The sequence below is a fragment of the Molothrus aeneus genome, chromosome Z (assembly GCF_037042795.1).
Source record: "Molothrus aeneus isolate 106 chromosome Z, BPBGC_Maene_1.0, whole genome shotgun sequence".
In the NCBI taxonomy this organism is placed as follows: Eukaryota; Metazoa; Chordata; class Aves; order Passeriformes; family Icteridae; genus Molothrus; species Molothrus aeneus.
The window spans coordinates 71,570,459-71,582,861 of NC_089680.1; the positions used below are offsets into that span (position 1 = coordinate 71,570,459).

Sequence of the window (12,403 nt, forward strand, 5' to 3'; positions counted from 1 at the left end):
ACATGTTACTGACATAACTAAAGGCTCTGTTTTCTGCTTAAGAGAATAATATTTTCATCAAAGCTTTAAGATAATTCTGCAAAAGGAATGTACTTCAAAGTATAAAGCCCCTTCCGATTTTGATGTGCATCTTCAGCACTTTAACATCTTTTTTTTAAATACCTGCATTAGGTATTGTCCTCCATCCCTCAAGTCCTCTGCATGCACTGGTGCATAGAAAGCTTTCATCTTGTTTTTAATTAGCCATCGCTGATATTTGGCCAAATCAGTTGACAGTTCCTTCATGGCTTGCCTCCGAGGACCCTTTCAAAAGAAGGAAATAATAAGAGGGGAGGGAACAAGAATTAGGAATAGGAGTAATGGGAGTAAAAAAGCCCCTCCCAATTTTTTAGTCACTACTAGAAAAAAATTCAAATTCAGAAAACCTCAAAACATGCTTGCACACTACCAATAACACCCCAAACTACAAAATAGCAGGCACTGTCAGCAGCAAAAAGTGAAGAACTTTTACCATCTTTAGGAAGAGGGTTGCTCAAACTTTAGCAATCTTGTTCCTGCAGAGCACAACCCTCTTCCCCAGGGGGTGGGCATCAGCTTGTCCTCCAAAGCATTAACATGGTTTTAAAAGAAAAGGGCTTTGTAAAAAAATATACACAGATGCAGAATGACTTAATATTACACTTTATGGGAGTCTTTGTACCCTGCAAAGTCACCTCCTCTTTAAATATTTCCTTTATGTTGTTTCTGTGGGGGTGAATCTTTTGTGTTCCTCCTAGACATCAAAATGCAGAATACAGGACAAGGAACAATCAAGAACACAGCAGCCCAGTTTTTGCAGAAGGACACAGAGTCAACCAAACGGTCAAAGCTACTGAAGAATGAGGCAGTGCCACCCTTCCTTTAAGAAAGTAATTTTAAACAGGGAAAGAATATGCTCCCAAAGAATCTTCAGAGTTGCTTTCCTGCAAGAAGGATGACACCAGCTTATTCTTTCCTGTACAGCCCTACTTTTAAATGGCAGTGATTACATCTGTGATATCTTATCTCCCTAGCAGTCTTCAGTTTGTCCTTTCATATTCATTGAAATATTAAGTTTATATAGACATAAATTGAAAGCTTTTTGAGACAGAGTATCTGTATGTGGACTGCATTAACCTGATTTGCTTTAATCTGTTCATTAGATCAGAAGCAAGTCACACTTGGTAAGTGTAATAAATTTAAACACATTTAAGAGCAATCCATGTTTTTACTCAATGTCTTCCAGGTGGGTCACCAGCACCCTCAGCTTGGTGTCAGCTGCAAACCTGTTGAGGGTGGCCCTGCTCTCCCTGTCCATGTCACCTATGAAGGATGCCCCAGTCCCAGAGCAAAGCCCTGAGGGACGTCACTCATCACCAGCCCTCAGCTGGACATGGAATCATTGACCACTGGCCACAACTCCTCATCCACTCAATCCTACACCCTTCAAACCCAGGTCTCTTCAGTTTGGAGATGCCAATGTCCCATGGGACTGTGCTGAAGGCCTTGCAGAACTCTGGGTAGGTGACACGTGCCAGTCCTGGATTACATCTCTTAGTCACACACTTGCTTAAATGCTCTTAGTGATGTGACAGAAGTTTGGCCTTAAGATACGAAGCAAAACTACACAATTCCAGTGTGGTAAAATGCATTTATCTAAGTTTATCAGAGATGCCACAGCCTCTCTGTAGCTAAATGGAAGTTTTGGTACAGGTCACTGTATGACAGCAACCCTGTATCTCAATCAACACAGCTTATGACAAGCTGATTCTGAAGAAAAGCCCCTTGGAAATTGCTTCCTTCCCACCATCACAAAACCACTCAAGAATGCCAGGTAAGACACTAAGTAGTAAGAACTGTCAGAATTATATCCTTGCAGAACCTCTGCAAACGTATCCTCACTTGATATTCTGACAAAAACATCCAAGGATACTTAGTGAAATATCAAATTTCACTAATTTCACACTTAGTGAAATATCAGGGGCTGGTCAGAAGGGGAAGAGGAGACACTTGACAATTAAATTAATCTGATAACTGAAGGAATAAAAAGCTACTTGGAAGGTTAAAAGCAATTTTTAGCTCTTGGCTACACTGATACTGACTTCCCTGCTCAAGGTTTCTTTTCTCTCAGGCTTTTTAAGAACTCTACAAGGGAATCAATCTCCCAGTGTTCACTTAAATTAGAAGTAAAAAGGTCCTTCAGCATTTAAGCATCAAATTATCAAAGGTAGTGATATTTTTACAAATTTTCCCTGTAGTACACCTAACTGGCATAGTCATGATCCATTAGCAAAACTTACCAGTAAATCTCTTCATGTGCTTTTTAAAGTCTAATGATGCTTTCATTTAAAAAGAAAACAGCTCAAACAAATAAACAATCCAAAACTTAAATATGAGCCACAAACTAAGCCAAACAGGTTAAAAAAACCAAACCAAACAAGAAAGCAGAGAGAAGAAAAACACCACCAAAGTAACTTTATAAAGTAAAGACAGAATAAACTTACCATATGTACATGGCCACAGATCATCAAGCCCACATTCTTGGTGAAAGCATGGACAAGGTGAAGCAAAGCTGGACGTGCATTTGGAGCACCTGTCATAATTAAGCACTGAGGTCTAGGATTATGAGGGGAAAAAAAGAAGATTGGAATTAGAATTAATCTGGAGTTCTGGGGGTTTTTAGTAACAGAAAAGGTTCTTCCAAATATTAGCCATAATAACATATTCATCACTGCAAATTTAATAACCTCGTCCACTTCTACAAGACTATGTTAAATTAAGAAAAGATCAGCTGTTACCCAACTGTCAGCAGATCTATGACTAATTGCATAAAAATTCAGTAATCCCATTAAATCTGAAAATCTACAGATTTAAAAAGTTGAAGAACAGATCTTAGACAAGACTAGAGCAGAGGGATTAAGTTTTTCTTCCCCACTGATAAATCACGTCCCTTGCATTTTTGTCACTTATATTCTCCTGTGTCCAGCAGAAATACTGGAATCATCTGCTCATCTTTCACATTACCTTCCTTCAGAAGACAGAGCCAACCTAGTGCAAGTAAGTCAAAGGCAACTTTTAAAACCAATTTTAAAAGAGGAAGGGTCCAAACTTCAGAAGTCATTACAGGAGATCACTTCTCATCATCATCATAATTAATAGGTGATATCATATGAATCCCCTAAAGTAATCTCACAATCTCCTTAGCTGTTCCATTTCATTTTCATGGGTGCTTTGTTGAAAACTCTGCTGCTGCCAGGTTCCTCATAACCTCAGAGGATGGCACCTCTACTCACAATCCCATTAATCTGTAATTCCATTTACTTGGATGAATCACAGGAGATGAACAATGCCTTAATGGGAACCCTGATTGCAAACCTTGTGACAGCAGCCTAGTGAACAGAGAATTAATTTCCTGTCTTTCAGTGTTACCTGAAGTTTTTCACGTGATCTTCCACTCCTGAGAGCCGGATGGAATGCTGCAGAGCATTCAGGTAAGTCAAGGCTTGAGTTGAGGATCCCCAGTTCACATCTGCTCAAAGATTTGAGGTTCCAATGTGTTATTTACAGTTGTCTGTTGTAAAGCTTCATGATCACAAAATGAATGCTGGACATTGACTAAACCTGCAGATTTAAGCTACACCTTGCTACATTTTATACAATACCAGTCAACAAACCCTACATCTTAACAGGCAATTATATTTAAAGATAACATTTCCGTAGAAGTTTAAGCAAAAAAGTTATGGAAGAGAGGCTTTTTTTATCTCCACATTTTGAAGACCTCAACAACTTCACAGTCAAAAGAATACCACTTGAGGAAAAAATGCTGTGCTATTTTATACCACAGCAAAGAAAAAAGTGAATCTCAAAACACGTCCTAAACAAAGTCAGATTATTTTCAGTGGAAAAATGCTACATAAAGCAGATCCTTTCAGATTATTATTTTTACGAGGAAAAGGAAGACTCCACTATCATCTTTTTCCTCCCATATACACATCTCTTGATAGCCATAACGAATTTACCATTTTCCACATGCACCTTTTCATCCAATTGCCATTCAGACATTTATGTCCAAGTGGCATCTTCATAATTTGGGAGGAGGGGGAACAGCAATGACGATGCAGGAAGAATTCCATTTAATTACAACTAAAAAGGCTGAAACGGAAAATTAATCTAGTGGTCCAAACAGAAAGAAGTTGCTGGGGTTTTTCCCTGACAAGGCCGTATTTTTTTCCCTTCTTTCCCCCCTCCACAAGCAAAAGAAGCCCCTGTACATACCTGGCTTCTTGTAAGTGACATAGATGTAAAGCCCAAGGACTATTACATAAGTTAGAAGTGCTGCCCACCAATTAATGACAAACATTACAATGCAGCACAGAATAGCTCCAATGAGAGAAATCCACATATTGTAGTATTTGAAAGCAGGCCGCCAACCTAGTCAAAATAAAATTTTGGAGGGTAGAAAAAAGAGGGGGAAAATTAATTTAAATTTAAAATGTAAAAGAAGGAAGGCACTGCACTTTGTTCCCTTCCCTTCCCTGGTATTCTGCATTCATTACATGTTAACATCTGAGTTTCAGTGATGTAAATGCAGAATGGCACATTTATGCTTTCCATTTTCCAGCGCCTTTCAAATGAATTTCCAGCTTTCTCACACAGATATGTAAATGCTCCTAATTTTTCCCCCTAAAAGCACAGCTCAGAAGGGAAGTTTGAGGATGCTTGTGCTAGTATGTCTATTGAACCAGGTCGCCTGACTTAGATTTTTCCTTTCCAAGGTAGAAAAGCATAAATCATCATCTCATACCTCAGTTTCTTACGTACATATGTATGTTTTTAGTTGTGCATTTTTACTGTTTTCACATACATGAAAAGTTCTCACCACATGAAAAGGACAGGTATATCCAAACAGAACTTGGGTACATCCAAGTACTGGACTGCCAGTGTTTTACATTATTTGCCACAAGTTTATCCAAAAATCAGGTATACACACCTCCATGAACACATCCAAGATTAACAAGTAGAGTGATTAAAGTTAGAACTGTTATGCAAACTGTTATACCTACCTTCTGAGAAGAAAAATAATAGATCTACTCATTCAGTAACTTAAGAAGCTTTTAGGGGAGTTATTCCAGTACAACTGCATGTGAACTGGCTATAATGTACATCTGTTCTGCAGGTACCAGGTTTTGGCTTATTCCTGTACTTTAACCCACACTAAAGGCTAGAAAAATGGGGCAATACCACCACCAATTCCTGTTTCTTCTTGTCTGGAATATGAAACATTAACAAAAACTGAAGACAACAAAAGGTGGTTTGCCAGCACCAGCTACTGAATTAGCAAAAATGCTTTCTTCCTCAGTTTCTGGATAAACTCTGAATTACCTTGTGTTCCCTCAGCAAAGGTGACAAAATTAGCAGCCCCCAAGCCCTACTGGATCACCCAGTGCTCAAAACGTCAGAAGACCCATGAATACAACATATTAAGCTTTTAATGCCATGAGTAGTTCCTACCTGGAGATTTTGCAAGAGAGGCATGGAATACAGAGAAGTTAATCAAGGCATATGAGGCCAAGAAGAAATTAGAAATAATTGGAGCAATGACATTCAGTTCGGCTGTAAAATGAAAAAAAAAAAGAAGAAAGCAAGGCGTTATCAAAGGTATCACCCAATGGTTTTGAAGATTACAGTGAAAAAATTCTGCTGCAGAGAATCTTATTTTTTTATAAACTCTAAGGGAATGCAGTTTACCCTTTTTGCTGACAGAACTTTATGTCAATGATCTCCTATTTACTAAGTTATCTTTTTAACAGTTAGGAAGTGCAGCTTTCAGCTTCAAAAACCTAAGCACTACCAAGTGTTCTAGAAGCACTCTGGACATGCTACATACTTTCTCAAGATCATTAATTGAGAAAATTTCATTCCCAGCAGGGCTTGGATCAAACAGTGCACTAACACACTGGGTTCTGAAGAATTCCAGAAGACATAAATATCACAGACCAACACCATCACAGCAGTAAATTATGCTTACACCCCCTTCAGTGAGAGGAAAAACCTGATGCTCTCTCCTTTCCTTGAGGCAGCATGGTACAAAACAGTTTTATGTGTATTCTCACCATCATTAAAAAAAAAAAAAGTGATCAAAATGCAGAATGCACCATCCTAGTCAGCAAGTTTCTAGCTCAATCAAGCTTCCAGTCAGCATGGCTCAGCAGGGACCCCAAGGGTGTATCTCTGCCTCAAGCAGAGATGTGGAGGAAGGAGGACAGAGCAAATTGGGAAAAGAAGTTGAAAGCACGGGCTCAGGACTCATAGATGGACACAGCACAATCAGTTTGCCACCTACAGAGAACATGTGTAATTAATTATAACCTAGAGAACCTTTAGCAACAGCAGTGTCAGCACTCAGCTCTGCCATTTGTAACTTAACAGAAAAGCACATTTTAAATAATATTGCTCATGCAAGCTTGCATTTTACTGAAGCTGCCATTACTAAAAATCTGAAATAAACTTTCATATTTACAGGATGTTAACACTGTCTCAAGCAAAGAATGCATTTCTATTGACTGATAGCACCTAAAGACAGAGACCTATGATTAAAAAGAGAATTGCAGTTAAAATTTACTGCAGCTCTTGACAGAGTTGTATCTAGAAGATAGGAGGAGAAAGTAAGCCTCAAAATAACCAGATTTAGAGTGCTGACTTAGAATTAAGCTGTGCATTAGATCTCTAGGACCCTGTCATCAAGTTCACAACATGCACTGGAATGCTTTCTAAAGGACAAAAGGAGATTGAGATTGACTATAATTTCAAACTAACCGATTAGTATGAATCCAAGAGCAATTAAAAATGTTAGAATATATCCTCTCAGTGGCTCATTGTTCTTCCCATAGCCTTTAGCAAACATCTGAAATCCTGGATAAATGCTGTCCTTGCACAAAGCCTAAGGGGAAAAATTAAAAAAAAATTAAAAAAAAAAAATCAAGAGTCAACATGCATTTTGCTCATGCCATCTTCCATTGCATAGTATCTTTCTGAACATTTCTGGGTAGTTTATAACCACCATACACTAATTGGATTCTCAAATGTCATTGCATCTTGACATTTTGCATTTCCACTTTTCTATCCTTAAGTAATGTCCACCTGCAAGAAGCAAACTTGCTTTTCTGTAACTGTCTGTTTTACTTGACTACTGTCTTAGAATCACAAAGTCTTTTTTCCCATATTTTATTTTCTCAGGAAGTGGAAACTTTGCTCAATATACACACTAGTTCTCTGCATCAATACAACTGACTCCCCACTTAACTGCTTTTAACCCAAATTAAGACAGAGAAGGAGATTCAATAGTTAAAAAGAAGATAGAGCAAAATACACTCAGGAACCCCAAGAAACAGTAACAAACTGTTCTCCCATTCCAAGCAACAGGTAAATATTAGAACAATCCACTGATGTCATCTGATATGGATAATGATGGCAGTGTGTCAAAGCCCCCTTCCAAAAATCATGACTCAAAATTAAATATTCTTCAAAATGTTACCATTTTCTTCCCTTACTTACCTGGAAGATCTTAGGGGCACTCACAAGAGATGCTAATGCAGACGACAGTGTGGCTGAGAAAATACCTGCAGTAATCAGTGGTGCAAATCCTGATACCATGCTCATGACCTGAAAACCAAAATAATTTTTTTTAAAATACAGAAAAAGGTACACTAAACAAACAGATGGCACCATAACTACACAAACAGAAAAGAAAAAATACTACACACTCTTCACTTAAAAGCTGTCTGAATATCATGCATTCATATAAATGAATGAGCTAGAGACAGAGCAGGGAGTATAAATGCATCCTGATTTCAGGACAAGAGGTGGTGGCTTTTCATACAATATAATTTGAAGCTCAAATTACCAAGGGCAAAAGTCTTCATGGGCGCATAAGAAGATTAGAAGGAAGTAATGGAAGAAGAAATACTTTGGAATGTATTACGTATTCCAGCTAACCTATTGCTAACTAACACGGTCTCAGAAACCCCAAGTGATAAATCATGTGAAAACCACTTTTCTCAGAATCTCCATTTTAAGTTAGGCTTTTTTTTCCCCAGTCAAAACCTGAAGGTCCAGACAAACTTGCTTCCTATCTCCCCAACATCAAATCCCAGCACATCTCTGTAATCTCAGTGACAGAAGTCCAATGTAAACTGGATGAGTAATGAGCTGGTACCTTCCAGTACCTCAAGGGGCCTTAAAAAAGAGGGAGATTATAAAAAGTGAGTGCCATCCCTGTATATGCCCATGTGGATTGGAAGATCATCTTTAAGGTCCCTTTCAACGTAAAGGGACCTTAAATCTGTGACTCCACTTTTCTACAGATTATACCTGTACCATAGCTGCATGCAGCTTTGCATCTATCATGTGATTTAAGATACACAACTGTGTAATTAAAAAATGTTCATGGTTTAATAGAATACTTTCCTTTACAGGGAAAAAAAGCTGAAGTTGCTTAAAGACAGCCAGTGCTGAAGAATTTTAGTCAGCAGACCAAACTCATCAGGGTGCTTTTCAAGCACAATGTGGTTCTGCATCATTTGCGCTGCTTCCTTGCCTTTTTCACCCTGGCAATCTCATTTAAATTATCAGGAGAGCAATCAAAGGAAGGCAAGAAAAAACATGCAGAAGTCTCCTGTTTTAAAGTTATTGTCACCTGAGATGGTAAAATCTTGCTGTCTAAATAAATCTTACTAGGTCAGATGTTCTCAGACATAATGTAGAGATGACTGAGGAAGCTTTGTTCACTAGGGTTAAATTCATGGTAAAATTTAGTGGATTTCTCCAGACCAGACTGACAATGGCAGCTGGGCCTCTGAGTCAGCTGAATCTGCTGCACTACATCAGGTTTCACAGGTCAGTCCAAGGCATGCCTTGCTTGAAAGAGAAATTTAATAAATGGAGGTTGCAAAAAATGAGACTAAAGTGTCTGTCAGAGTAGTGTAACAAATGAAGGAGAGAACTTCCTCAAGCCTACTTGCAAGGTTACAACAAAAAAAAAAAAAACAAACCCAAAAAAAAAGGCACGCCAGGCCTATAATCATAGAGGAGTAAGACTAACAACACATCTATTAAGCTATCTCTCCTATGCCCCAGTTCAATTTAGTTCTATAAGCAACAGAAAAAGTTACAGTTTTCAATGATAGTTTCTAATAACCCTACATTATGTTACAGAATGAAATTTAAGAGGTGCAAATGCTTTGCTACTATTGTAGAAAGAAACTTCTGCTATAGCAACATAATTAACAAATGCACATTAATTTTTATAGAAGCAGTATGTAAATATTTTTCCCATTCAAGGATGGCTTAATCAATCTTCCCTCATTATAGAGGGAATCTGTGTACAAGTTTCCCTCACTTTTCTTCTCACATGTAAAATATTTTGATGCCTTTACCTTATTACACTTGCCTCAACTTGCTATTTGCTTCTGACAACCAACTTACATTTTACATTCTCTTCCTAGGTTCTGTCCAATGCCTCCAATTACTGACACTCATTATTTTTGACTATTACCCCGTTTTATAAATTTGAGAAATATCCCTGCCAAGCCTATGCAATTAATATTTGCCATTTTAAAAGCTAGCAAGTTATGCCTTAGGTTAGTTAAGTGACTTTAGGAAGCTTCTCTAAGCTGGGAGAACACAGGGGGGAACCAGATCCAGCAGAATCAGTGTCCCCTCCCTCCATCCCCAACACAATCCAGACTTCCTGACCATGAACCAAGGAGCCCACAAAGGCAGCTCCCCATGGCACTGAAATTTTCATCCCTGCAGAGTAAAAGGGCAGAGTGGCCCTGCAACCACTGGTGTGCTGACACAGACATACAGTTCCTGCTGATAAGGGCCTCATTAAGTTTGCCTGGCATTTACAGTTAAGGCAGTTTCCTAAATTTCAAACATTTGGGATCATGAAATACCGTATTTTGATACAATTCAGTTCCTTGGTCCTGCACTCTGGAGCAAAACAAAAATTCTGTATTAAAACAACTGAGTTTCATTCTACTTTCAACTTTCATCCAAAGTTGAAAAAAAAAATACCCACATTTTAATTACCCAAAGCTGTAACTTTTTGTTGGGAAGCTCTAGACTCAGGCTGTAGAGCCCAGAAGAAATTTTTGCAAATGCTCTTCTACCAGGTGACAGCCTGGGCGCAGAATAACCAGTGAACAGAAATATCAGAAGCCTGTGAGGACCTATAATTCACTGTAATAGAAACTAAAGATGGTCTTCCTCGGCAGGTCTGACAGCCTGTCTCACCTCCTGCCCTCATTTAGAGTTCCTAATCCAAGATTTCCACAGGTAAATCATACTACAAAGTCATCCATCAGCTGCCTGAACACACCCAAACCCTGAGCTGACCCAGCAGAACTTCAGATCAATTCTCTGCCAAAAGAACTGACTGCAGCACAGAGTGTCCTGAAGTGATGAAGTCATCACACTGTGAACACAAACTGGCACTTTCTGCCCCAGAACCTGCCTGTTTTCAAGCTGGAAGAGAAATACAACAATATTCCCTCACCTCAGGGATTAATTTTAGCTTGGGCAGTACTTTTCTCAGTTATTTACCATGTAGAAAAGAACCTGAGAAGTGCACAAGTGTGGACATCCCCCTTCCCACACACGCCATGCACTACATATGAAAAAAAAAGTATCTCTCCTTACAGCTAACAATCAGAGATACAAAACTGTGAGCAGTTCAGTTATGAAACGGACAAGTGTCTCATTAGATAAACAGCCTCTCACACAAACATTTTCCTTCTGACACCTTCTGAGAAGACAGAATCAGACTCTTCTCAGAGATGCACAGCAAAAGCTGGGAGGGTGAGAGGGAAAAACAGCAAGGGGTAAGTCCACTGGGTATTAGAAAGATGAAATTTCACAGAGAAGGTTCACAAAACTACAACAAAGCAGGGGGATGTGAGGGGCACCACATTATCTGCGCTGCCTCTGACCTTTAAAGTGACTTTTCCTAATTGACAGAAACTCTTTTTTCCACAGAGAGAGGCAAGAATAATCTGGGAGGCAGAAATACTCTGAAGTACAAGTAACATTTATGTTTAGAACCTTACAACAGTCATGACTTAAAGACACAGAGGAAACTAGTTACAGGCTATTCACAGATGTATATCTGACAATATGTTGGTTCTTTTGAGCTTAAAACAAACAATGAAAGTCATCAGACTTTGCAAATTTGTCAATCCCACAACAGCAATTCTGACTTCCCTGAACAAGAACAAAGTTAACACCTCACAAGATACTCACATTATTACGCTATAACAATTTCATTAGTGGATCTCAGCTCAATCTCCAGCCAACTTTTTGTACGCATGTTAGAAAAACTTTGGGCAAAGATGGGACTGTCATAAACCGAACTGGAATCAGTGGGCAGTAAATTCATTTTCCCTTGGATTCTTTCAAACCCTTACCAGCAGCTCATGAACAACCCAGCTGGCTGTGGTGAAAAGACTGTGAATTACCCCTTAACTTGCAGAGGATTTTTAAATACTGTAACATCATGTTTAATGAAAATTCATGACCTTGTTACCACTAAAGGGGATGCTGTGATAAACATGTAAAACAATCTTTAAAATTTCAGCGTATTTTCATTTTCTAAAAAACCTTAAAAATTTAGCAAGCAAATTACTGACAGAGGCTACCTATGATTAATCAGCATCATTACTGAAAAATCAGTACATTTACCCTCACTGGTGAATGATGACATTCAGGTACCTAAAGAAAGCTGCAGCACCACCATGTAAATATAAACAATTTGCTCAGAAAAAGAGTAAATATTTATGCCACTTGTGTATAAACACCTAAGAGTTTTCAACATGTATTCATTCTTTTGCATACCAGCTAGAGTGTACCACACACCTATTCCAGATTAAACTTGTATTTATGGAGGTAAATATACATAACCTATGACTTTTCCTGACAGGCAACTAAAAAAACACAAGCCAACAAACCCCAGGAAAAAACAAACAAGATCTGCCAAAACAACAGGCAACAAAAAACCCCAAACAACCCAAAAAACCAACCCAGAAACCCAAAACCAGCAAAAAAAACCAAACCAAAAACCTTTACAGCTCCCTCAAAAACAACAAAAAAACAAAAAACCAACAAAATCACACAAAAAACCTCCCCCCAAAAAAAAACCCAAACCCCAACAAACCAAAAAAACCCCAAACCCACCAAGACACCAAATCAACAAAAAAACAAAAAAACCCAAAAAGCCAAAAAAAAAAAAAATCAAAAAACCAAAAAAACAAAAAAACCAAATCAAATAAAAAAAAGAAAAAATATCCCCCCCGAAAAAAATTTAAAAAATCTGAACACAAACCCCAAT

The 12,403-nt window shown here is 38.4% G+C and overlaps 1 protein-coding gene across 2 annotated transcripts in view; it reads right to left on the bottom strand.

Annotated features, from left to right (window-relative positions):
* Window positions 1–12,403, bottom strand: part of SLC12A2 (solute carrier family 12 member 2) — a 52,513-nt gene that overhangs the window by 11,551 nt on the left and 28,559 nt on the right. For both annotated transcript variants that reach the window (XM_066569154.1, XM_066569155.1), the window contains exons 11-17: window positions 7,573–7,680; window positions 6,835–6,958; window positions 5,530–5,631; window positions 4,294–4,449; window positions 3,448–3,547; window positions 2,523–2,634; window positions 163–303 (exon numbers count right to left, since the gene is read on the bottom strand). In XM_066569154.1, the coding sequence (XP_066425251.1) occupies window positions 163–303; window positions 2,523–2,634; window positions 3,448–3,547; window positions 4,294–4,449; window positions 5,530–5,631; window positions 6,835–6,958; window positions 7,573–7,680 (843 nt within the window). The remainder of the gene's footprint in view (window positions 1–162; window positions 304–2,522; window positions 2,635–3,447; window positions 3,548–4,293; window positions 4,450–5,529; window positions 5,632–6,834; window positions 6,959–7,572; window positions 7,681–12,403) is intronic.